The sequence below is a fragment of the Suricata suricatta genome, chromosome 13 (assembly GCF_006229205.1).
Source record: "Suricata suricatta isolate VVHF042 chromosome 13, meerkat_22Aug2017_6uvM2_HiC, whole genome shotgun sequence".
Lineage (NCBI taxonomy): Eukaryota > Metazoa > Chordata > Mammalia > Carnivora > Herpestidae > Suricata > Suricata suricatta.
The window spans coordinates 37,693,327-37,720,122 of NC_043712.1; the positions used below are offsets into that span (position 1 = coordinate 37,693,327).

General features: G+C 39.4%; 1 protein-coding gene across 1 annotated transcript; it reads left to right on the forward strand.

The window, feature by feature from the left end:
• Positions 1 to 2,873: 2,873 nt before the first annotated feature.
• SMU1 (SMU1 DNA replication regulator and spliceosomal factor) lies at positions 2,874 to 24,758 on the forward strand. The gene is made up of 12 exons (XM_029920092.1): positions 2,874 to 2,990; positions 6,367 to 6,577; positions 8,307 to 8,459; positions 9,467 to 9,577; positions 13,729 to 13,857; positions 15,316 to 15,435; positions 16,898 to 17,014; positions 17,639 to 17,766; positions 18,263 to 18,389; positions 20,562 to 20,729; positions 22,854 to 23,006; positions 24,239 to 24,758. The coding sequence occupies exons 1-12, from the start codon at positions 2,965 to 2,967 to the stop codon at positions 24,335 to 24,337; spliced, it is 1,542 nt and encodes a 513-aa protein (XP_029775952.1). The 5' UTR covers positions 2,874 to 2,964; the 3' UTR covers positions 24,338 to 24,758.
• Positions 24,759 to 26,796: the final 2,038 nt, after the last annotated feature.

The window sequence follows — 26,796 nt, forward strand, 5'->3', positions numbered from 1 at the left end:
AATCCATTATTACAGAGGAAACACGGATGAAAAGAATGCGTGATGTGAAGGATATTGGCTGTTAATCAGAAATTAAAAATCCAACACCTCTTAGAAGTAAAGGATGAGGCTGTTAACTGTAATAAAATTTCATTTCTCAAGAAATGTGTCGGATGATCTGATTGTTGCGGATGCATAAACCACACACACCCACAAAAAGGTTCTGACTTGAAACCGGCTGCTTGACATCAGGGATTTAAGCAGTAAGTGGTACAGAAAGAATACAGTTTACATGCCCCCTCTCATCCTTCACTGCCTCACACACCTCTTTTTACTTTAGTTTAGAAGCAATTTTTTAAAAAAAATTTAATGTTTTTATTTATTTTTGAGAGACAGAGAGAGACAGCAGGAGCAGGGGAGGGGCAGAGAGAGAGGGAGACACAGAATCTGAAGCAGGCTCCAGGCTCTGAGCTGTCAGCACAGAGCCGGACACGGGGCTCGAACCCATGAACCATGAGATCATGACCTGAGCCGAAGCCGGACGCTCAACAGGCTGAGCCACCCAGGCGCCCCTAGAAGCAATTTTTATTTCTCTGAAATTAGAATTATCAGAGGTTGAATTTTTCCATATAAGTTAATTTTTCAGACAACTGATATTTGCATTTTTAAGTACTGTAACTTTTCTTCTTGAAATTCAAAAAAATATTTTACATGTTTATGAAAAATTTTAACGGTGCAGAAAAATGAAGAGAATAAAATATTAGTCCAAATCCCATTACCCAGATGATGGATGATGTTATCTGATTATCACTTCAAAGAGCCGTTACATATATATACACTAGGAGATTAGATAGATACATAGAACAGGTTCAAAACACTTTTTCTGAAAATAGTGAGGCTAGACATGTTTTGGAATTTAGAATTTTTTATATTTTGTAAAGATAATATGGTTTATATGCTGTATATCTTATAATATCTCCCAGCAGGATCTAGGCAGGACTCCATAATTAAATATGTTAACATTTCTGCATATGAATATTCACACTAAGAGAAGTTTAAAGAAATGCAAACAGCCTTATTTAAATTCAGGACGGATTGTGCTGCCAAGTGACTTATAAAACACCTTTAATTTCATAACTTTTTGATTTCAGAATTTTAGGAAAGAGTTGTGGACCTATGTTGTCATAAAAATGGGATCATAAAATACATGCTATTTTTCTAAAGAAAAAAGAACTAACTTAATTGTACCTGTAATTGACTGAATAAAAAGAAACAGAAGTGAAACCAAAGGAATTGCCTCACTTTACATAAATGTTTCTTTTTCACAATAAGTATTATTTCCCAAAGTATGTTTCTAAGATTAAAAAAAGTGAGTAAGAAAAACAGTAAGAGATCAGAGTCATGTTGGAATTATTTGTGATATAGATTTTCCCTGTATCTTCTTAAGTACTGTTAGGCTCAAGGCCCTCCAAATATTTGATAGCATTCCCTTTGATACCCTGAAATTCATAGATAATATAATCTACTCATACAGATAATTAAAAAATATACTGCCTAATACACAGGAAAATTTTGTTATAAAATATAGTGGTACATATTTCAATCTTTAAATTGTTGGCCATTACTAACTACTGAAGACATAATGAAGCAGTGAGATGCTTGCATGTGTATTTAATGAACAAGTTTGGATTTAATAGGAGTCACAAGAAGAGAAGCCATACGATTTAAAATGAAAGCAGATGTGTGGTGGACACTTGAATAAAACATGTGGTTAAATAATTATAGAAACGATTTACTTGTATAAGTGATAGAGGGAAGTAACCTTAGTTGAATTAAAAATGACATGACAAGTATTACGTGGAGAAAATGAGTATTTTATTGTTGAAAATGAGCTGGCTCTTTCCAAAGAAGATTTTGTAATCGTCTTCTATGTTGTGTCATGGGATGGGATAGTGAAAGAACCTCAGAAATCACACACACCTCTCTAGCTATCTCACCCCATGCTCGGGCAAATATTTAGATTCTAAGAACTTTGGTGTCTTGGAGATCAGGTCATGGAAGAGTTGATGGGAAACAGAGAAAGATCTGAAAAAAACCCGTATTTTAGAGGCTAAACTGTGTGCAGACCTTTGGGGAAGGTTTAAGACTGAAAGCCAACAGGAAATCTCCGAATAAATCATTTTAATATGTAATTTTCACAACATAGACTTATCATTTTGCTGCAAATTTTTAAAATTTATATAAATGGCAACAAATTATTTTAAAAACCAGCCTTTATGAAATTCACTGATATCCTTACATCTCATTTGCTTCTATGAATTTAATAATGTATACCGTCTTGAGAAGAGTCTCAAATCTCCGTGAACAATTTGCATTTGGTTTGTTTTTCCAGTAACCTCCCACTGCAGTGAAACTCTCTTCAAGTAAATACTTAGTTGGAAATACTGTAAATAATTTAGCTCTTCCCAAGAAGTGGGTATACAAATCCCAACAGTGTCCCAAACTTTTCCTAATTAGACTGATTAAACTGTTTTAGCTGCAAAGTCTTATTATTATTCTTTTAAATCTATCTTTGTTTATTTCTTCTCTATTAACTCTTGCTGCAAATGTGGGCTAGGGTTCCACTGGTTTCGAACGTATTCCAAACATCTCCCAGTCAGATACTGCAAATTCTATCTTTAAACCTAGTCAACTAATTGACTCAAAAGAAAGAAAATTTCCAAACCAGCGCTTTTAGGTAGCTTGCCCCCAGGGAGGAGAGGGGAATATCCTTTCTCCTAGTAGGCGCGCAGACACGCCCCTCTAACCTCCGCTTGGAGCTCCGCCCCTCACGCCCTCCACGCCTCCCTGTCGCGCATGCCATCCCCGGAGCGGACGTCAGACGCCGAGCGGAAGTGGTGTAAGGCGGCCGCCGGACGTGTCGTTGGTGTGTTGCGCGACTGGGCCTAAGAGTGGACTGGCCTGTGTGCCCGTGAAGATAACGCAATGTCGATCGAAATTGAGTCCTCGGAGTGAGTCCTGTGGTGGCGGAAGTTCTCGAAGTGGCGGGGGCGGGGAGGTGAAGGGTGTGGGGTGTAAGATGCTCAGGGAGAGGCATCTGAGAGCCTAGGGAGTGGAGGGACGTTTCCTGGCCCACAAAGAAGCTACTTGGATCTGGCTACCTCGGAGGCGGGCCCACAAGAAAGTGGAGGACGAGAAGCCTAAAGCCCCATGGGAGACTGCATGGGGCTAGGGGGAAGGATAGGCCTTGAAGATCTGAGTTCTAGCCTTCGCCGACTCCTGGCGCGCGCTGTGACTGATCAGATTGCCCATCCGTTCTGGACTGCAGTCTAATTACTTGCACAAGAGAGCTTGGATTCTAAGCCTTCCTTCTCTCCCCGCAGCCCTTTAAGCAGTGTGATTCGTTTCCTCGGTGCTTACATGTCCCCTGAGCTTTGCTCTGCCCAGCACTTACCCAGTATTGTCACTGTTACTCTTTCCACCCTGCTAACCTGTGTAGCGCCTAGGAGTTCCTTTTCCTTTTAGTCCCACAGCGTAACACACCTTACAGGCTCAGTTACTGCCTTTGGAATAAATGAACTATTAGCTGTTTTATCAGGCGCTGAATTTTGGTTAGTCGGCGAGTTCTCTGTAGCTGCAAAGAGACAGAAACTGAAGGCTGGGCCAGATGAATGATCGACTTGGAGGCGAGGGAGGCTAATGAGTGACTGAAAAAGGTCTTCAGTGAACTTCTTCAGGACTCCACGCTCCACCTTGCCCTTGCCAGCACTTACTAATTAAACCAGCAGACCTAACATTTGCGTCCTTAGTGTAAGAAAGGGAGAGGGCTTGTCCAGAAGATCTGCCACGGAGGAGGGGAGGTTTATTTATTCAACAAATACTGAAGTCTACTATGTACTATTCTAGACCCTGGGGTACAGTACTGAACAAAACACAAATATCCTTGCCTTTAAAGAATGTACATAGTCTGAGACTTAACAGATGGTAATAAGTGTTGTGGAGAAAAATATAGCAAAGAAGAGCGATAGTGCTGGCAACTAAGACGACTAAGTCAGGGCAGGAGTTGGAAAGGATTCCCTGCTTTGGGGTCTAAATAAATAGTGTACACCGACCATTCTCCTATCCTTGGGTTGCTGCATGGTTATTTTTGTTGTTATTTTTTTAAAGTAAAAAAAATTGTTTATTTTTAATTGAGAGGGAGTGGGAGGGGCAGAGAGAGAGGGAGACAGAATCTGAATCAGGCTCTAGGCTCTGAGCTTTCAGCACAGAGCTGGATGTGGGGCTCGAACCCATGAACCAAAAGATCATGACCTGAGCCGAAGTTAATGCTTAACCAATTGAGCCACTCAGGTGCCCCCCCCCTTTTTTTTAAGATTTTTTTTTTTAGGTACTCTCTATACCCAGTGTGAGGCTGGAACCCACAACCCCCGGATCAAGAGTCACACACTCTACTGACTGAGGCAGCCAGATGCCCCTACATGCTTTTATTATCAGTAATAGTTACTATTTAGTGAGTATTTTCTATGCTAGTCATGCTGTAAACAGTAGAGTCAACCCTTTCATTACCCTACAGGGTACGTATTTTTATTAACAGCTGAGGAAACAGGCACAGAGATGTTAACTGACTTGCTCAAGGTCACAGTAAGTGACACACAACTCTGACTCAAATCCCAGTCTGTCTCCAAAGCTTTTAGGTCTTTATGTATTACAGTTGACCCTTAAATAACATGGGTTTGAACTGTGCAGGTCTACTTATGTGAGGATTTTATATAGTACAGTACTGTAAGTGTATTTTCTCTACCTTATGATTTTCTTGGTAACATTTTCTATCAATAAGGCTGGTCAACAGCAGGCTATTAACAGTTAAGTTTTGGGGGAATTGAAAGTTAAACATGGATTTTTGACCATACAGAGAGTCAGTGCCCCTAACCCCATGTTGTCCAAGACTCCATTGTATGTTGTGTTTGAAGAAAGTAAATTTGATTTGAGATATGTCACACAGGAGATCTTTACAGGGAGGGTGTCTTATTTGGGAGTACAAATGGGAGTGTGCCAAGGAGGATGGTACTAGAATAGCTGGGATCAAAATTTGAATGTCTCTTAAAGGGGCCATGAGAGAAAAGGCTACTGCAAGTAGCAGTAATCAGTTTCCTTCTGCAGGAATTCTTAAGAGGGTGTTTGCTTTCTGGTCAGGGATGTGTGCTCAGGAGCTGCACTGTCAGTTTGAACCTTCATTTTTCCACTTATCTCTACTTGGTCAATTCCTCCTCTGTAAAATGGGTATAATGGTAATTAATACCTTTGTCATAGGCTTGTTTTGAGGAGTAAATGAATCCGTGTCTAAAATGCTTAGAATGGTGCCTGCTATATAATAAATACATAGTAAACATTGGTCATTGTTTTATGCTTACTGTTTCTACCTGAGAGGGGGAATTGACTCAATTCCAATCTGAAATCCCTTCCACCCGGGACAGTCTGACCTTCCGTACTCTCGCTGTCTAGTAGCAATACAGTGTGAGCCATGTACGCACTTTTTTAAAGAAAGAAGGAAAACAGTGTATTACAACATTGTACAGTGAAGTTTTATGGTCTATGTGAACAGATCTTTCTCCAGATTCCTTATCATTAAACCAACGAGCAAGAAGTTTTAACTATAAATAACTATATTTAACTATAAATGACTTCTGAGTTTTCAGTCACATATTGAAAGTGGTTGCTTATTCTCTCGATATTTGGAAATTGCCTGGCTCCTCTTTTCCTTGGGAAAGTGAATCCACAATGTTTTTATTATACATCTCTTGAGAATTTGGTAATAAAGGCGGTGGGAAGGTGTTACATTGTTTTGCTTTTACATACAGTATAGTTCTACTCATTTGTGTCCAACAAATCCATAGTAAGAAAATCTCCAATTTATATTTTTTGGTTGTCATTTAAAAAAAATAGACCAAATCATCCTACAGGCATTTAGAGTATGTTGTGTCAATGACTGGACTGGGTTTAAATATTTCATAAAAGTGTACAACAGTATAATCATACTTATTAACAAGACACTTGGCATAATAAAAAGGTCTTGGGTCTTGGATGTAAGCATCACCTTGGTACCAGCTCTGTTTCTAGCTGACTCTGAGACCCTGGGCAAATTATTTCCCCTTTCCGGACCCTAGTTCTTGGATTTCTGAGGTGAAGGTGGGACTGGATGATCCGCAAGGTCTCTTGTGACTTAGATTCTGTGGTTTTGGGGAAATTTTACTTGCGTGATAAAGAAATGGGAAGTAACTAGCGAAGGAGGATGGTCGAATAGAAGAGATAAGCTGGGGTGGGTTTTACTGTGTGGCCTCTTTGGCGACTGAGGATTCCTGAGCTAGGTGGCTTGCTCTCTTTTTTCAGTGTGATCCGTCTTATCATGCAGTACCTGAAGGAGAACAGTTTACATCGGGCGTTAGCCACATTGCAGGAAGAGACTACCGTGTCTCTGAATACCGTGGACAGCATTGAGAGTTTTGTGGCTGACATTAATAGTGGCCATTGGGATACTGTTTTACAGGCTATACAGTCTCTGAAATTGCCAGACAAAACTCTCATTGACCTCTATGAACAGGTAAGAGTGGAGGTGATGCCAGTCTCCTTGAATTGGTTTATTGTGGGCCCCCTCACTGGGAAGCATCATAAAGCACTGTGGGACTGTAACAGCCCTTAAAATGTACACTGTCAATGCTTGAGTGCTACTTTGTATTTTTTTGCCTCTTTTTTTTTGAAAAGCCAAGATTATATTAAATTAAAAAAAATTTTTTTTTATGTTTACTAATTTATTTTGAGAGAGAGATAGACCAGGCATGTATGTGTGTACCTGTGTGAGCGGGGGAAGAGCAGAGGGAGAGAGAATCCCAAGGAAGCTCCATACTGTCAGTGCAAAGCTGGATGCAGGGCTTAATCTCAGGAACCACGAGATGATGACCTGAGCTGAGATCAAGAGTCAGACACTTAACTTACTGAGGTGTCCCTAAATTTATTTTTTAAGTGATCATTAAATGAACTTTTGACACCAACTAGTGTACAATTACAATTCAGTCTGGCACTAACCACCCAGAGTTAGCACAAACCCTGCAAGTTAAAGGCTTAGTCCTCTGCAAGACTGCCCTTGTTTGGGATCTCAGGCCACCCACACTTCTAATCAGCTGGCTGCATATCTGGGGGTCCTCATGACCCCTTCAGAATTAGTAATTCACTAGAATGAATCCCACAACTCAGGAAAGTGCTATATTTATGATTATAGTTTTATTATCAAGGATACAGAACAGGACCAGCCAAATGAAGACACAATAAAAGTGAGGTCAGGAAGGGTCTTGAATGCAGAACTTCTAATGCTTTCTCCCTGTGGAATCAGAGCATCTCTCTCACCTGGCTTATTAATGTATTCACCAACCAGGAAGCTCCACTGGGGTTTTATTGGGGTTTCTTTCAACCTCTAGCTCCCCAGCATTCCTTGGAGTGTGGGCTGGCTCAAAGCCTCAACCTTATGATTACCTGGTTGGTCTTTTTGGCAACCTGCCCTTTCCATGTGCTGTTTTCTTAGCACAGACTCAGGAGTGATGCAAGGAGCTCATTCATAATGAAGATATTCCTATCACTGAGGGAAATTCCAAGGTTTATAGAAACTCTGTGCCAGAAAATCAGGACAAAGATCACACAAATTAGTTACTATACATTTGTATGATTACAGAATGGGCTTTCTGGAAATAGACTATAGTGTTGTTTGAAATAAAAATAGGATAGTTGGTTTGTTAATTTACAGTCCTCAGGAGTTCAGTAATTACTCAAAGAACATTTAGCACTGGAGAAAGGTTTCTCTGAAGCCTATGGAGATATTCTTATCTTTAGCTTTCTTCAGCTTCTGCATTCTGAACAAGAAGCCTGAGAGTACAGGAAATGGGTGGATAAAAATGATGGATGGAAGTTGAAAGATTGAAGTCACTATGTATGTATGTATGTTTGTTTGTTTGTTAAATTTTTTGTCAAGTAGAGAGAGAGAGGGAGACACAGAATCTGAAGCAGGCTCCAGGCTCTGAGGTGTCAGCACACAGCCCAACACGGGGCTTGAACTGATGAACCGTAAGTCGGAGGCTTAACTTTGCAACCCAGGTGCCCTGAAGTGACTATTTATAATTGCTTCACTTGTCCATCTGAAAATGCTAGTGAAAAGAGGAAGGGACATTTCTTAATACTGGAAATCATGTTAGGAGGCCATCTCTGAATCAGAAATTGTGCTGAAAAAGAAACAGTACCAAGAGAATCCATTGAAACAGTCATTTTCTTTCAATTTTGTTCAGGTTGTTTTGGAATTGATAGAGCTGCGTGAATTGGGGGCTGCCAGGTCACTCCTGAGACAGACCGATCCCATGATCATGTTAAAACAAACACAGCCAGAGCGGTATATTCATTTGGAGAACCTCTTGGCCAGGTCTTATTTTGATCCTCGTGAGGTATGACAAGAAACTTGATAACTCTAGAAGCAATGCAGTCTGTTTTTTACCATTTTATTGGATACTATTTGTGATTTTGATTCAGTTTTTGAAGATGATACTTTTCTGTTTATATATGTTGGTTAAAAAGAATAATCTTGTTCTTTTTTCTGAGTATTTGAAAGTCTTCTCTCTCCTACATGCCCCATTTTAGAGGGTTGTATGTCAGTAAGTAAAGAGACAGAAAATGTATTCTGATATAATTTCCACATTAGCCGGAGTACTTATTTGACCCTGAAGTGCTGCCTGACTGCTAGTATATTCACTGTGCATTTGTGTCCTTTGGCCCAACAAGTGCAATTTTCTCTCAACTCTTTTAGTTCTTAGAAAGCTCGTGCTTTTGTCTTAGCCAGTTATGCATATTTGTAAAGCATGGTGACTCATATTCTTATCTTCTTCCCAAGCTTTATTGTATGTAGAGTTTCATTATTTCTCACCCAGCCTTAAACTAGCCTCAGTAGGAGGAAGGAAAATTTAATAGGTACTGGATAATGGGGAGTTAGGGTAAATGCACAGAAACCATGAGGATAAAGGAAAGAAGTTTAGATTACCATCACAGGATTCCGTTTAGAGGTAGTGAAGGATTTCTGGGCTGGGAGTCATAAAATTACGACTGCGTAAAATTACGTAGAATTACTAAAAGAATCCTCAGCTCTGCAGATTTTTCAAAAAAGTGGAAAAGCAGCCCTGGCTTTGATATGGTTTACTTGGATTCTTCTCAGAAATAATAGTGTGGATTGGCTGACCTCAATTCTCTCCCAGCTCATACTTTTGAAGTACAAATGGGGAGAACTGGGAAGTCGTCTTAACTAATTAATATAATTAATCCCTCTTTAAACCAGTTTGTTCTTTTTAGCTTCTTTTTTTTTTTTATGTTTCTGCTTGATTATTACTGTTGTCTTTAAGTAGGCACACTCATATCCTGTGGTCGCTTCTTAGAAATAATACTACCCCTTCTCCCTTTTCAGGCATACCCGGATGGAAGTAGCAAGGAGAAGAGAAGAGCAGCCATTGCCCAGGCCTTAGCTGGGGAAGTCAGTGTGGTGCCTCCCTCTCGTCTCATGGCATTGCTGGGACAGGTAATTCACAGTCTGTGGAGCTGAAATCACCCTGAACCCCAGTGCTGTTTCCTTCATATAAAGCATACGTACGAGCTAAAGAAGTGAGACGTCCTCAGAATTGGGGACTAGCTGTAGAGCTGCCTGTACCAACAGTTGTGCCATTGCGCCAGCCTCCTCTTTTCTGGGAGAAGAAGTAGAGATTAGTTTGGAGCATAAGCTCTAGAGTCAGTTAGAATGAGGGTGACCGTGGAATTTATCATTCCATTTGGGGCAGCTTGAGAGGACCATTGATCATTGTGCTAGGATCCTGTCAAAGGCAAATTGGAACAAGTGCTTACTCTGGTGAGAATCCAGCTAATGTGGTTTTTGGCACATTACCTAACTTTTCTGGGCTTTGTCTTTTTTTCTTTCTTTCTTATCTTTTTTTTTAAAGTAATCTCTACCTTCAACGTGGGGCTCAGACACACAATCTTGAGATCAAGAATTGCATATTCCACTGACTGAGCCAGCCACACGCCTTCCTAACTTTTCTGATTCCATTTTGGTGTTGTAGAAAGGATTAAATGAGATGCTGCATTTAAAGCATTTGTTGTATTGCCCAGCACCTTGTCAACTTTCTTTTTTTAAGTTTATCAATTTTGAGAGAGAAAGAGGGAGAGAGAGCATGCATGCAGAAGGGGCAGAGACAGAGGGAGAGAGAATCCCAAGCAGGCTCTACACCATCAGTGCAGAGCCTGATGCGGGGCCTGAACTCACAAACTGTGAGATCATGACTGACCTGAGCTGAAGTTGGACACTTAACTGAACTCAGCCACAAAGGTGCTTCTGCCTAGCACCTTGTAAACACTTAATAAATGGGAGCTGCTGCTGGTGATTTCTTTTTTTAGTAGTAGTATTACTATCATTGTTGTTATTGAAAGCTACCTAGAGTAAGAGATTTTTATAAATAGCACAAGATACAAGTGATTAATAGTGATATAAATAGCCTCTTTGCAGTAAAACTGGGGCACTTTTGACTGAGGGGAAAAGGTCAGATCAGATTCTTCTCCTATTTTATATAGGATAATTTCAGACAGATTGAAAGTTATATCAGAAAATAGAAAAATCAGAAAATAATGTATCAAACTTTTTAATAGGAAAAGACTTCCTATAATTAGGAAGTAGGCACCAAGGGGAAGATCAACAAATTTAATCACTTAAGAGTTTAACTTAAGATAAAAAGAAACCTATAAAGCTATAATCAAAACTAGATTGGGAGAACATTCTTTGTGGCAGTCATAAATACCTGGATCACACCAAAAGCTCACACATTGATAGGAAAAATAGTATAAATATAATAGGTAAGTAGATAGAGAACATGAACAAACAGTACATACAGGAGGAAATAAATTGGGAGTCAGAGTAAGAGTTGGCAAATGGTATAGCCTAGGACTGGTAGTCTCCAAAATCCATGATTTTCCCATTTCCAGTGTTTATTCAGTCATAAACACTGTTGAAGTTGCAACTTTTTGGGAAAACACTTTGTCGATGTATATCAAGAGACTTAACAGTTCATATTCTTTTTTTGATTCAGTAATTCCTCTTTGGAGAATCTATTCTGAGTGAGTATTATCCCCCAAATAGTAAAGTCCTTATTGTTTGAATGTGTTGTAGCATTATTATTATTCTTTTTTTAAGTTTACTTATTTTGAGAGAGAGAGAGAGAATATCCCAAGCAGGTTTCTCACGGTTAGCACAGAGCCCAATGTGGGGCTCAGACTTATGAACTGTGAGATCATGACCTCAGCTAAAGTCAGACACCTGACTGACTGACCCACCCAGATGCCCCTGTTGCAGCATTATTTTTAGCTGTGTGAAAAATTGGTAGCAGTGTGACTGTCCATTAATATATTAATTAAACTGTTAAACCTTCACCAGAAAAAGGGTATATTTGACAGCTGTAAATGATAGATGTGTCACTGCATGATCTGTTAGGTGAAAACAGGAGAAAATAATATTTTAAACACATATAAAGTGGAAAACACTAGAAAGTATACATAAAATGCTAACTAATGGTGGTAGTATTTGGATGTTGGAGCTGTGGGAGATTTTTATTTTCTAAAATTTTTTTTTTAATTTTAGTTTTTAATTTTTTTCCCTAGAAACTTTTAGTTAATTAATTTTTTTATTTACATCCAAGTTAGCATTTAGTGCAGCAGTGACTTCAGGAGTAGATTCCTTAATGCCCCTTACCTATTTAGCCCATCCTCCCTCCCCCAACCCCTCCAGTAAGCCTCTGTTCTCCATATTTAAGAGTCTCTTTGTTTTGTCCCCCTCCCTTTTATTATATTATTTTTGCTTTCCTTCCCTTATGTTCATCTATTTTGTATCTTAAAGTCCTCATGTGAGTGAAGTCATGTATTTGTCTTTCTCTGACTAATTTCGCTTAACATAATGCCCTCTAGTTCCATCCACGTAGTTGCAAACGGCAAGATTTCGTTCTTTTTGATTGCTGAGTAATACTCCATTGTGTGTATATGTGTGTGTGTGTGTGTGTGTGTGTGTGTGTGTGTATACATACACACATACATACATGTACACACATACACACACACCACATCTTCTTTATCCATTCATGGATATTTGGGCTCTTTCCATACTTTGGCTATTGTTGATAGTGCTGCTATAAACATTGGGATGCATGTGTCCCTTTGAAACAACATACCTGTATCCCTTGGATAAATACCTACTAGTGCAATTGCTGGGTTATAAGGTAGTTCTATTTTTAATTTTTGGAGGAACCTCCAAACTGTTTTCCATAGTGGCTGCAAAAGAGATCCTCTTTCTCCGCATCCTCACCAACATCTGTTGTTGCCTGAGTTGTTAGTTAGCCATTCTGACAAGTGTGAGGTGGTATCTGTCTGTGCTTTTCATTTGTATTTCCCTGATGATAAGTGATGTTGAGAATTTTTTCATGTGTCTCTTGGCCATATGGATGTGTTCTTTGGAGAAGTGTCTTCATGTCTTTTGCCCATTTCTTCACTAGATTATTTGTGTGTTGAATGTTGAGTTTGATAAGTTCTTTATAGATTTTGAATACTAACCCTTTATGTGATATATCATTTGCACAGATGTTCTCCCATTCCGTCGGTTGCCTTTCAGTTTTGCTGATTGTTTCCTTTGCTGTGCAGAAGCTTCTTATTTTGATGAGGTCCCAGTAGTTAATTTTTGTTTTGGTTTCCCTTGCCTCTGAGGACATGTTGAGTAAGAAGTTGCTGTGGCCAAGGTCAAAGAGGTTTTTGCCTTCTTTCTCCTCTAGGATTTTGATGGCTTCCTGTTTTAATTTCCAGTTTTCCCAGCACCACTTACTGAAGAGACAGTCTTTATTCCACTGGATATTCTTTCCTGCTTTGTCAAAAATTAGTTGGCCACATGTTTGTGGTTCTATTTCTGGGTTCTCTATTCTGTTCCATTGGTCTGAGTGTCTGTTTTTGTTCTACCAAATTTTGTTTATATTAAGATGCCCGGGGGGAAGCATCTAACCAGCTCAGGTCATGATCTCATGATTTTTGAGTTCAAGCTCCATGTCGGGCTCTGGGCTGACAGTTCAGAGCCCAGAACCTGCTTCAGATTCTGTGGTTTCTGTCTCTCTTTGTCCTTCTCCTGTTCATGCTCTGTTTCTCTCTCTCTCTCTCAAAATAAATAAAACATAAAAAAAAAAAAGTTCAGGTGCCTGGTGGCTCAGTTGGTTAAGCCATCCAACTCTTGGTTCTGGCTCAGGTCATGATCTCGTGGTTTGTGGTTCAAGCCCCACATTGAGCTCCTAGCTGATGGCCTGCTTGGGATTCTCCCTCTCCCTCTCTGCCCTCCTCCTGCGCTTGCTTGCTCTCTCTCTTTTTCTCTCTCTCTCAAAATAAATAAGCTTAAAAGTTTATAATAAAAGAACAAAACCTATGAGAAAATAGCTATGGAAATATGGACCTGTTGGCTCTCAGAGTTCCCTTCCCCACTGAGATTAGCCTATCTTCCTGGGACACACAGAATCACATAGCTTATGTAATGTTTGAATGGCCAAAGGTGTTTGGGTCTGGAAGTTAACCTGATCCTTTCAGGCTTGGCTTTGAGCAATCAGGACCAGATCTTAAAATACCTGTATGTTATATTACTGTACTTTTTTTTTTTTCTGATAGGCACTGAAATGGCAGCAGCACCAGGGGTTACTTCCTCCTGGCATGACAATAGATTTGTTCCGAGGCAAAGCAGCTGTCAAAGATGTGGAAGAAGAAAAGTTTCCTACACAACTGAGCAGGCATATTAAGGTAGGATCCTTAGATACTCGGCCATTTGGTAATCATTTGTTGGGGACTCTGTATGTGTTTGCTCATCCAGGCCCTATGCCAGGAGCATGGGTTTGGGAACAGAACTCATTCTCCAGCTCTGACTACATTCAGGATTGCTGCTGGTGACAGCTGGGGTCCCCGTGGGGTCTGGCAGTGACATACCTCAGATGTATATCCAAAGGGACATGAATGTGGCAGCTGGCCCATCATCCGCCCTTGCACTTCCTCCCAGGAAGCCTTCACTTGGAAGAATGATTAGCTCTTTGGTTAAGCCTGGAACTAATTATGATCTTTTTGTGCATTTGTCCTGATCAACATTGGTGTTTTTGCCTGATATGCGTCAGGCAAAGTACCAGGCATGGATTGTAAAGTAGGCTTGTGTGGGGTTTGAGGAAAATAATTTTACCATCTCATGGCTGGTTCTTGTTTTTTTGTTTTGTTTTTTTTAATTTTTTAAATCTGAGACTTTTCTAGGAAAACGCACAATCAAGTAATTGCTGCAGTTCCCAGAATTACAAGTGTATTTGCTATTTTAGCATCTCCTTTATATTACAGTTTCTCTCGGTTTGTGCTCTTACTGAATTCCTGGATTTGAAAATATTTTGTATTCCTCAAATCTAGGACTTTGGCTTAGTGCTTTGAATTTATCTTTCCTGGATTATATGTTCTGATTCACATGTAAAGATGTTTTTGAGCAGCACCATTATTTACCTGACTAAAGCCTTGAGACATGTAGAAATCCATTGTAATTATGGTGCTGGGCTAAGATTTTCTTTGATATACATTTTCCTTTTCTACCATTTAAAATGAAATTCGTAATAGAGCTTTTCTCTATTGTCATCTTATGTTCTGTAGTTTTCATCTGTTGGGAGCATCATTGCTGTAAATGCTCAGGATACATCTCCTAGGCAAATATTGTTTACCTTACGCCTTAATTCTAGAGTTAGCCACACATTATCACTTAATTAAATGAAGTTCATAAAAAGAACTAGGATGGAAAATTTATTTACAAAAGAGTATAGGAAAACACATTTATTTTGAAAAAATTGTTTTTTCCCCCCATAAATGTTCATTATCTGATATTAAGTTGAGTGTGAAAGTCATGCTAATAGTAGCTGCTTCAGGTAAAAGCTTACTAAGTTAACAGGATTATTTGTTCTAAGTCTGTGCTAAAATATAGTTATTTTACACTGATTTGGAAATACCAACTTCACATTAAAAAAACTAGTTTCAACTGAGAACTCAGACCTAAAACTGGTCAGAAAAAATACATCCATTCTTTCTCTGTGTCCAGATACAGAAATGCGCCTTTGATAACTCTAACATAGTCCAGCCATGACTTTGTGCTAGGGCAGGATTTCGCAAAAGGTTAAAATGGAAATTGTTTTAAGGTCACTAGATAAAAATGCATCTGTTTCATTGTTTCATTTGAAACAGTTTGGTCAGAAATCACATGTGGAGTGTGCTCGATTTTCTCCAGATGGTCAGTATTTGGTCACTGGGTCTGTTGATGGATTCATTGAAGTCTGGAACTTTACGACTGGAAAAATCAGAAAGGTAAAGTATTTAAAATATATTAACTTTTCTAGTGGGAGAATTATCTAGTTTTGTTTTTTAATTCTGTTATTTTTACAGTATAAATTTATTTTTAAATGATAATATGTACATCAGATCCAACATTTTATAAAATAGTAAAGTTATTCAGTAAAGAGTTTTGCTCCAACGCTTGTGTCTCAGCTGATCAATTCCCTTCCTCGGACCAGCCAGGGTTATCAGTTTCTTATGTAACCTTCCTGGAATTTCTAGGTAGATGTAAGCAATTACTCATTATTCCCGGTCTAATTAATTGTGGTACTAATTGGGTGTTCTGTTACTATGAATGAAGTTGAACATCTTTTTATATGTGAAAAGCCACCAATATTTCCTCTTCTGTGAAGTCTTCACATCCTTTGCCCATTTTTCTTTTAGGAACTTTTTATAGTTTGAGGAAATCAGTCTCTGTAATGTGTATTGCAGTTTTTTTTCAATTTTGACTTTCTGTCTTTTGACTTTGCCCATCATTTCATTTTATAAACTTGAAATTTTTTTTGGTATCATCATGTTTACCATCTTTTTCTTCAACTTATAGTGCTTTTCATGTTTCATACTTTATATTTAATTTTTTGATCTATCTGGAATTTGTTTAGGGGGATGAAGTTGGTGTAGATCCAACTTAATTTTTTCCTAAATAGGTATTTATTGACTATTTGCTGGTTTAAAATGTAATCTTTACCATAGAGTACTAATTTCTACTCCATGGGTAGTGAATTTATGAGTGATTTTCACTTTCTACTTTATATGTTTCCTTATAGTGCTTTTTTTTTTTTTAACCATGTCACAGCCTTACTTTTTAATTAAGAAAAAATAAAGATACTTTATTTTGAACAATAATGAATGATAAGGGAAACATCACAAATAAGTAGATTAATCAGTATATGGTTTTAGGAAAAGTAGCTGACAATTTGGGAAAGACATTGGTTTTTTTACATCATACCTCAAATAAATTCAGATATATTAAAAATGTACACTCTGGGGGCACCTGGATGGCTTTTAAGCATCCAACTTTAGCTTGGGTCATGATCTCACAGTTCATGAGTTCAAGCCCCACATCAACCTGTGTGGACAGTACGGAGCCTGCTTGGGATTCTCTCTCTCTCCCTCTCTCCCCTCCCCAAATAGATAAATAAACTGAAAAAAATGTATACTATGAAATTGTAGGGGGATTTTGCACAGAAAAAGATCAGTAAGCACAAGATGTAGGGTATTATGTTGGAATTTTTTTACAATACTACTTTGGGTTGTGTAAAATTATTCCCAGCACTATCAGTTCATTAGAAACATGTGTGCGTGGCACTAGTATTTGCTTTGGGAATTTAGAGTAGGCACAATCCATTACTCTGCTTTTAGAAAGTTTGTAGAGCTCTGGAGTGACTGGGGGTTTTGTGTTGCTATGGTAACTGCTTATCTTTGTTTCCTTTAGGATCTTAAGTACCAGGCCCAGGATAACTTTATGATGATGGATGATGCTGTCCTCTGCATGTGTTTCAGCAGAGATACAGAAATGTTAGCAACTGGGGCCCAAGATGGAAAAATCAAGGTATTTATTAGTGGCCCAAACTCTCATATATGGACATTTTGAGACCTCTGCAATGAGGTAGTGTTCTACAGGTGATAGCTTAACAACAGCTGTTGTTTGTTGAACATGAAATTTATGCTAATTACTTTTTCCCTTGTTTAATCCTAATAAAAACTTTGCCTGGGGAGGTCCACTAATCAGTTTCAGGTCACACATTTGGTAAGTGGTAGATTGGGACTTCAGTCCAGATCTACTTGTGATATCACACCTTTTCTGCTGTATCACTCTCACTCACCTTATATGATGTATTGTCCTTTCGGTTTTTTTAGGGAATGGGATGCTCTGTATTTGATTAGTTGTAGTTTGTATTTAATTGCTGGTGAAACACCCAGGGCTAGATAAAATACAGAAATGGTCTCTGCTTAAGTGAACTTTGAGTCTAAATTTTTGTTTTAATAATTTACGAGGAAAGAGGTTTACATTTCAGAGGATTTGCTTATTGCACATTGTGAAGCAGACATATTCAGTTATTAGCATGCATTTTTAATGCTTTTCTAGTACATTATTGAGCATTGCATCTTGCTTGACTCTGCAAGCTAGAGTAGGACACTCTATTTACAAGTTTTTACTATTTTTTTTATGAAGGTATGGAAGATTCAAAGTGGACAGTGTTTAAGGAGATTCGAAAGGGCACACAGTAAAGGTGTCACCTGTCTAAGCTTTTCTAAGGATAGCAGTCAGATCCTTAGTGCCTCTTTTGACCAAACAATTAGGTAAGTAAAAGTCCCCAAACTGCCCTTACTTGAGTTTGCAATGATGGAGTGCTGGAGGGAGGTACTGGCGATTCCTTACTCTTTCACCAACATGGTGTTACATGGAGAGTGAGGGTATGGGAGACCTCATTATTATTTTCTCCATTTGAGGCTACCCAGAAGAGAGATTAGAAAGGGATGATAGCAGTGTTTCATGTTTCTCAGAGGGTGATTTTTGGGCTTACCTGCATCAGAATCACCACAGAGGGCATATTACATATAGCCTAATCTGTCCCTGAACAGAAGCCTATGGTATTATTGGCGTGTTTTCTTGCAGTCTCTGTGCCAAGCTTTTGTTTTGGTTTTGTTTGACATAATGAAAATTATTGCATACCTGACTGCGTAGGTCTCTTTCTCCTCCAATATTATAACTTGAACTTCTATAATGCAACATTCAGTCCCAGTTGTAATCTATAAAATATTAATTGTTCTTTTCATTTCCTTTTGTTTGTGATAGAATTCATGGTTTAAAATCTGGGAAAACCCTGAAGGAATTTCGTGGCCATTCCTCCTTTGTTAATGAAGCAACTTTTACACAAGATGGGCATTATATTATTAGTGCATCCTCTGATGGCACTGTAAAGGTTAAGTATTTGCTGCTGGTTTATTTTGGGGTTTCTACTTTTGTCCTTTGAAGAGTTTTTCACTGGTGATATTGGTGAGGATTGTGATGGAGTAAACTTCTTTACTAGCAGTTTTAACCATAAATGAGGTGAGTCTGAGACAGTGCTAATATTCTCTGGGGAATCCCTATTGAAGGACCCTGAGTTTCAAACCTACATAATCAAAACATTTATCATACATAGGAAAAGAAGAAGGGTGTGGAGGCCTAGGTGTAGGTCATCCCCCACTTTTGGTGGTTAACTTCTATCTTGTTATAGGTACAGTTCATCCACAACAGTCAAGTTTACAAATCTATTTTTGGTGCACAGCCTCACCACCCCTACCTGCCCCCCCGCATTTAGGGGCCTCCCTGAGAGCACTTATAGAGGGGCAGGAGAGGCGTAGAGTGGAACTAAGCCCTCCCTCAAATACTTACTGTCCTCAGCGCTCAGCTGAAAGGGATGGATCTTGAGTACCTTAAGAGATTTAGTTATTTTAAAACTTTTTTTTTTTAATGTTTTTATTTATTTTTTTGATACAGAGAGAGACAGAGCATGAGAGGGGGAGGGGCAGAGAGAGAAGGAGACACAGAACCGGAAGCAGGCTCCAGGCTCTGAGCTGGCTGTCAGCACAGAGACTGACGCGGGGCTCGAACCCATGAATGTGGGATCTGACCTGAGCCGAAGCTGGAGGCTTAACCAACTGAGCCACCCAGGCGCCCCGAGATTTAGTTATTTTAATAGCAGGCCTCATTTCTTAGATGAGAAATCCAAATAGAAAATTGCTGGAGATCTTTGAGACACTCCATTTACATTCTGGACCTGGTTTTAAATTGCCTTATGTAAGTGTGTAGTTTGTGGCAGAAGACTGAAACATTTTAACACAAATACCTAAAAGAACACCCTCTGAAATTGCTAGTTCTGGCTTGGGAATTGAACCAGAAACCTGAGGGTTGGAGAAGTCTTCCTCAGGATGGCTGGGGAGATACGCAGAACTCTTAATACTTTAGTCATGGGATTTGTCCTCTTTGTGCCTTGAAAATGGGCCTTACAATTTGTAAAATGCCAGTGGGAGGTGGCCTATCCAGCTTTGTTTTGTGGTCTTTTCCTTTAGTTCTTCGGTGAGTTGGGTAAAGCATCTCAGTGACTTTTTAGACTGAAAACACTGGAAGCCTTAGAACTCTTATCACTGAAATGTTCATTTCTCTGCTAGGCAACTTGGCTTTGGAGAGGAGATTGGGGCAGATGATAACAGTGTTTCTTACAAAAGTAAACACTGTGGCAATTAGTGGGGCAGTAGTTTCCTCCTGTTGATAGGTATTCAACATCCATTTTATGCTAAACTGTGTTGAAAGCACCAAGGAAACAACATGGTCTGTGCCTTTGAGACTTCATATATATGCACATACATACACACACACACCCCATTAAGTGAGTGGTATCCAGGCAGTGCAATATTTGGTCCATTCCTTCTCTGAGCACATTTCAGATTTCAGTAACTGTGATGTCTGATGTAACAGCCCAGAAGAAGGGCAAGGTGAAAGGCATTAGGGTGGGGAACTATTATTACCAGAAGAGATGCTGGGCTGAGAGAGGTAACACACATGGCCGAGAGTGGCTTCCACTTCCTGGATGCTTGTGTGTATGTTTCAGCATTGTGGCTTTGATCAGCAGTTCCAGCTGTACATTGGAATCATTTGTGAAGCTTTTTAAAAATGGACATGGCTGTGCCTCACCCTAGAGCTATCAAATCAGAGTCTCAGGTTAGGGTCCCAAGCATCTAATTCTAAAAGCCCACATCTGATTTTGATGTCCAGAGGAGGCTAGCTTTCTGGTTGTCAGTAGCAGTGTTGACACATAGCCAATTTTAAAGATACTTAGTTCATTAGGAGAATTTCGTAAGAAAAGATAGGTTTTAAAAGGTTTTATTATATAGCTTTGTGACTTTTGTTGATACCCATTAATCAGCAAACAGATGGTAAGAGCTTACTATATATAGGGCAAAGCTAGGTATTTGATAGGATTAAAAATCAAGAAGCTTTTTTTGAGTCAGTTTTGTTTTTAGTAATCAAATTTTTATTTTCTTTTAAACTCGAAAACTTTAGAGATTCTTATACCCCAAAAATGTTTATGCCTTAAATTTTTGCGTCATAGATCTGGAATATGAAGACCACAGAATGTTCAAATACCTTTAAATCTCTGGGCAGCACCGCAGGGACAGATATCACTGTCAACAGTGTGATCCTGCTTCCTAAAAATCCAGAGCACTTCGTGGTATGCAACAGATCAAATACAGTGGTCATCATGAACATGCAGGGGCAGGTGAGTCTCCGAAAGCGCCTTTGCACAGATCTTGTGGGCCATTTCCAGGTTTGTTGTGTCTTGTTCGTGGCCGTTCCAGTACCAAAATAGGGGCTCATCACTCCAAAAACTTTATACAGTTGATCTTTGAACAACACAGGGGTTAGAGCACCAACCCCCTGTGCAGTAATCCACATATTACTTTTGACTCCCCAAAAAACTTTACTACTAATAGCCTACTGTTGACTGGAAGCTGTACCGATAACATCTGACTACCACGTATTTTGCATGTTTTAATATTATATACTGTATTCTTAAAATTCTTACAATAAAGTAAGGGTAGGGAAAAGATGTTATTGAGAAAATCATAAGACAAAATACATTTATAGTACGATACTGTATTTAATTATTTTTAAATCCATGGGGTACCTGTTGGCTCAGTCAAAAGAGCATGTGACTCTTGATTTTGGGTTGAGTTTGAGCTTCACATTGGGTGTAGAGATTACTAAAAAAAATACTAAATCAGGAAAATCTGGGGTGCCTGGGTGGCTCAGTGCGCTGACAGCTCAGAGCCTGGAACCTGCTTCGGATTCTGTGTCTCCCTCTCTCTCTGTGCCCCTTCTCCGCTTGTGCATGTCTTCTCTGTCTCTCTCAAATAAACATTAAAAAAAGTTTTTTTTTTAATTTAAAAAATCTGTGTATAAGTGGACCCGCCCAGTTCAAACCTTTTTTGTGGATAACAATCCCTGTCTGAGTGAGAGAGATACAGTATATGGGTTACTAACTTGGTATATCTCCGAGTTACTACATGATCTAAGGTGGAACTCCCATAGGACAAGGGCAAAAGTGTCTTTATGATAAGTATTTGTAATCAGGGCACCTGCAGGTTTCCCGAGGAACCTCACTTTTGCAGTGCCAGGGACATTAGGAGTGTCAAGATTGAGGTTTCAGGCCCTAGGAATTTGTTGTGGTGCTACTGAAATGTTGTCTTGGGCCCTTGAGGATCCTACTGAGCATGAAGAAGAACCAGGGGCTGGTGTCTAGAATTCTTTCTTCATTCCATTAGTCCGTGTCACTGATAGATTTGTAGTTTAGACACCATGGTTGAGGGGCACCTGGCTGGCTCAGTCAGAAGAGCCTATAACCCTTGATCTTGGGGTCATGAATTCAAGCCCCATGTTGGGTGAAGAGATTAAATAATAGATTGAGTTAACTAACTAACTAACTAACTAACTAACTAACAAAAAGAGCTCATGCTTGAGATGGCTGGTCTGCCGTATCTACTGGGCCTCCACATCACCACAGTCGGGATACAGAACTGTTTCTCCACTCCCAAAGGAACTTCTGCATGCTATACCTTTACAGTGAACCCTCCCCCCGCAACCCTAGCCCAGGCAACCATTGATCTGCTTTCCATTATTATGATGTTGTCATTTTGAGAATGGTATAAAAATGGAATCATATGGTATGTAACCTTCTAACTTTTTTTTAATGTTTATATCTGGGAGAGAATGTGACAGTGTGAGCGGGAGAGGGGCAGAGAGGGAGGGAAACACACAGTCTCAAACAAGCTCTAGCTGTCATCACAGAGCCTGACTTGGGGCTCAAACTCCTGAACTGTGAGATCATAACCTGAGCCGAAGTCAGACCCTTAACTGACTCAGCCACCCAGGTGCTCAACCTTCTAAGCTTTTGAGATTGGTTTTTTTCAGCTTGATTTATGGTGATGTGTGTAAAATAGAGCAAGCAAGGTCTTGGAGAGAGTCGCATCTTGCATGAGGAGAGCACCTCATTCTTTTCGATAGAAGAGAGTATAAGTCCATAGAGCATTGAGAATCTGTGGTATAGATTTAGAAATTGGGTGGCAATGAATTTGCTTCAGGGAAAAATGACTCCATACACTAAAGAGCAGGGATTGGTAACTTGGGACATTAATTTGAGATTAACTTGAGATAGTTTATCCATGGAATGTTTCTCAGGCCAGAGGATTTAGCACACAATGTGTGGTATTGGTGATCTAATTATCAATGACAGTAAAACCAGAATGCAAAATAACAATGTAAGGGTGTCAGTTAAAACTGCTGCTTTGGAACTGCTAATCCAGATGTTTTGTTTTTGTCTTGGGGTATGTATGGTATGATCTAGATCGTCAGAAGCTTCAGCTCTGGTAAGAGAGAAGGTGGTGATTTTGTTTGCTGTGCCCTGTCTCCCCGTGGTGAATGGATCTACTGCGTAGGGGAGGACTTTGTGCTCTACTGTTTCAGCACAGTTACTGGCAAGCTGGAGAGAACTTTGACAGTGAGTATTACTGACTTAAGGCTATCTAAAATTTCATTAATACTTGTGTCTTTTGGAACTCTGAAGTAAACCTTTTCCAGACTGCTCTAAGTGTGAACTTTGGTGTAAAAAGTGTAAAAAAATTCTATCACTAAATAAAGTAAAGGGCCCATAAGTAATGGTATGGAATTATCTCCTCTCAGAAGTCATTCTTTTACTGAGCCCTCAGCAAGTGGATAGGGTGGGTATACATAAAGCAGAGAATAAGGAAGGGCTAGTTAATAGTAGTCCTGTCTTCCCCAGGGGAACCAGAGAGCGACAGGTATAGCTACTTCTCTCCATGTCCTTTCAAAGGCAAATTACTTTTACTTACACTATCCTATCAAATTGATTTATGTTGTATTTAGCAGCTCTGTGTTGTACAAGTCACAATGCCAGTTGCTGTAACAAACAATCCCATTTTAGTAGCTTAACACAATGTGAGTTTATTTCTTGTTATGTTACAATGTGATAGTTGGATAGTTTTCCTCCCTTGTTTAGCAGTGTCATTGGAATATGTGGACTCTACGGTCTTAGGAGGAGAAAAACTAGCTGGAGGGCTAAGCCAGATATTTTTACGACTCCTATCTGGAAGTGGCTTATATTACTTTGTTCCTCATTCTTTTTTTGGTTAGATTCACTCACATGGCCACAACCCAAATGCAAGGGGGACAGGGAAAATGTACTTTTCTGTGGTCCTGGAAGTGTGATAATGTGAACATACTAAAAAGTATATACATACCCATATTAGAATTTAGTCTCTTGTGTCACATGATTCTTGACACACTGCCCCGTGAGGCCTCCAGTACAGATCTCAGACGTGAACAAAATAATAGGAGGTGGAGAGTGTTCTCCAGCTGAGGGGTCTGGAAAGTACAAGTTCACAGAGTTGAAGGAATCATTTGCTCTTAGTTACTGTCTTTGCTTAGAATAGGGATCGGTAGTAGATCAGCTGTCGTGCAAAAGTGATTTGGGACAAAGCATTATTCACACGTTATGAAAAACAGTACAAAAAGTTGTGAGCCAGCAGCGCGGTAGCCTCATTTGAGTTCTTGGTGTGTGTGTTTTAGCCCTCCTCGAGGCCCTTAGGTTGGATTGCTTTGGTAAGAAGTGGAAGCTTCACTCTTTGTCCTTCCCATTCAGCTCTGGAAGCCTCTTCAGAGTGACTTTTTTATAGACCTATATCCCCTAAATCCGTGCTTTACTTTCCCCAGGTTCACGAGAAGGATGTGATCGGTATCGCACATCACCCTCATCAGAACCTGATTGCCACCTACAGTGAAGATGGGCTTCTAAAGCTCTGGAAACCCTAATCCCACTTTGCTTTTACAACTCGCTTGAGAGCATGTACTTAAGTGAAGACATATTCATGTATTGCTTTTTTTCTTTCTAGGCGACCTTTTCTAAGCAATTGTCTTAATTAGGCACAAGAATAACTTTGTGAAAATTCATGTCCAAGTAGCAGTTACCCTTTTTATATTTTTTTAAAGATATTTGTTCATCTGTTTCTAATTGGGGCAGACATTAATATTTTCAGTAGTCTACATGGAGAGTGAAGTACCGCTGTTTCTAGAAGAGAATTCTCCTCCTTTGATTATTTGAAATGGTGATTAAAAGTATTTCCTGCAGTAAAATTGTAAATAAGTAACTATGCCATATCCAGTAGCTCTTTGCTGATCCATTCTTTTTAGATGTTAATAAACTTTACACCTTTTTGGAGGCTTTGTTTTTAAATGTAAGTAAGTGCTCATCTAGTTAACATATTTACTTAGAATCCAGTACAGAGGGTGGGACATACCATTATTATTCTAGTCCAGCAGGAAGTCAGTTCCTGTTTAGAAGGATGGACTGAATGTAAAAGGCCAGGTATTGATAGGATCTCATTTCTTTGCCCTCATTTTGTACTCACTCTTCTTAGCTGCGCCTTCTCATGCGTTCTGGCCGACTCCAGAGAACATCATCTTCGTCTTCTGGATAGAACTTAGTTGTAGGATCCACGATGAGAACTCTGCTTTGGCATCTCTGAGGATTTGGCATTGAAAATTTGCTATGTTCTGAAGAAAATTAGAAAAGGACCTGAGATTTATAGAAGTCTTTTTTGAGCTATGTGCATCCTTGCCAGTCAAGGAGAAAGTTAAAGGCCAGCAAAACTCTTGAAAATACTTTGCAAATGGGGTGTTTTTTAATGTTTGAACCAAAGATGTATCGAGTGTGCTAATGTTGATGTTGGAGGGGCTATGCCAACATCAACATCATTTCTCATTTCAAGAAAGTAAGACCTTATTTGTATAGACTTTTTATGTCTCCTTTTTTAAGTTTAGCACTCAATAGGTACAAATGAGTGGGGGAAGTTTTCTGAATGATTTATAGTGTTGGGGTGCCTGGTGACTCGGTTGGTTAAGTGTCTGACTCTTGGTTTCAGCTCAGATCATGATCTTGTTGGTTCGTAAGTGAGAGCCCCACGTTTGGGCTCTGTGCTAGCAGCACGGAGCCAATTTGGGATCCTCTCTTTCCCTATCTTCCCTTCCCCTGCTTGGTCTCTCAAAATAAATGAAAAAAAAAGCTCTACAGTGTTATAATTTACCTTTGAGTGAAATATAGCCTGATCCTATGCCTTGCACAATAATGCTCATTATTGGCTGAATTAATCCTTGGCAGCACTAAGAAATACCTCTTCCTCAATCATATTCCCAAAACTTTTTTTTTCCTTTTGCCATTAAACCACTGCAGCTTTTTGACAGTGATGTCATTTGCTGCCATTTTGAGTTAAACATAGCCATGAATCAATGAATTCAAGTGAATGTAGTTTCACAGCCCAGTGAGAAGTTTTCATGTAATAAGTTTAAGGTGGAAAGAGGAAACAGCTTATGCTAAAAATCCTTTAGAAAAATCTTTAAGAAATTGGAATCTTGTATTTAGCCCATGACCTCGTGAACGGTTGAGCAGTACTGTTAAGAAACAACAGGCCTAAAGTGGAGTTACTTGTGCTACGCTCCACACCAGCCAACATTTAATACCTCTCCAAACTGCAGTTGTGGCCTGTCCTAGGACTGTAATCATTAACTAGTGAATCTGGAATTACCTGGTTCAGTATTTATAAGTAATCTACCTGATAGATCCCCTCTGGTCCCCATAGGAAGGTGACCTTGCCTGAAACAATCTACTCTTTTGTTAGAGATCTCCTTTTCCCACCCCTTTCTATCAAAACCTTTGGTTTTGTGCAGCTCTTCAGAGCTCCTGTTAGATAGAATGCTGCTGGATTCATTGACTGCTGAGTTAAGACAATTGGATCTTAAAATTTACTGGTTTTTTTTTTTTTTTAATCAGTGTTTGTGTTCATGAAGAACAGGAATCTAGTCAGCACATGTTCACTTACTCCTTGGAATTTTATCAAACATCTGTTCTTGTACCTAGTGCTGCAGATGGTTTAGTAAGACAGTTCCTGTCACAGAATAGGGAAGAAGTGGCAGTTAAAAGGTGTCATTGAAATGGGGGAATAGGAAAAGGGCACCTAATAAGCCCAGCTGAGTTGGGAAAGGCTTCTTGAAGTTGACCATAAAAGGACCAGCAGGAGCTGTGGGTAAAAGGGTTTGGTGGTCAAAGTTAGGTGAAGGAGCCTTCCAGGCACTGCAGTGTGGGGTGGTTGCAAGGCATGCAGTGTCTTGGGAGACCAGGTGAAGAGAAGCCTGGACTGGGAGTCATTCATTTCTTAAATGAATTGGTTTAACAAAGGTAAAAAACATTAAGTCTTCTGCCTTTCCCAGAAAACCCT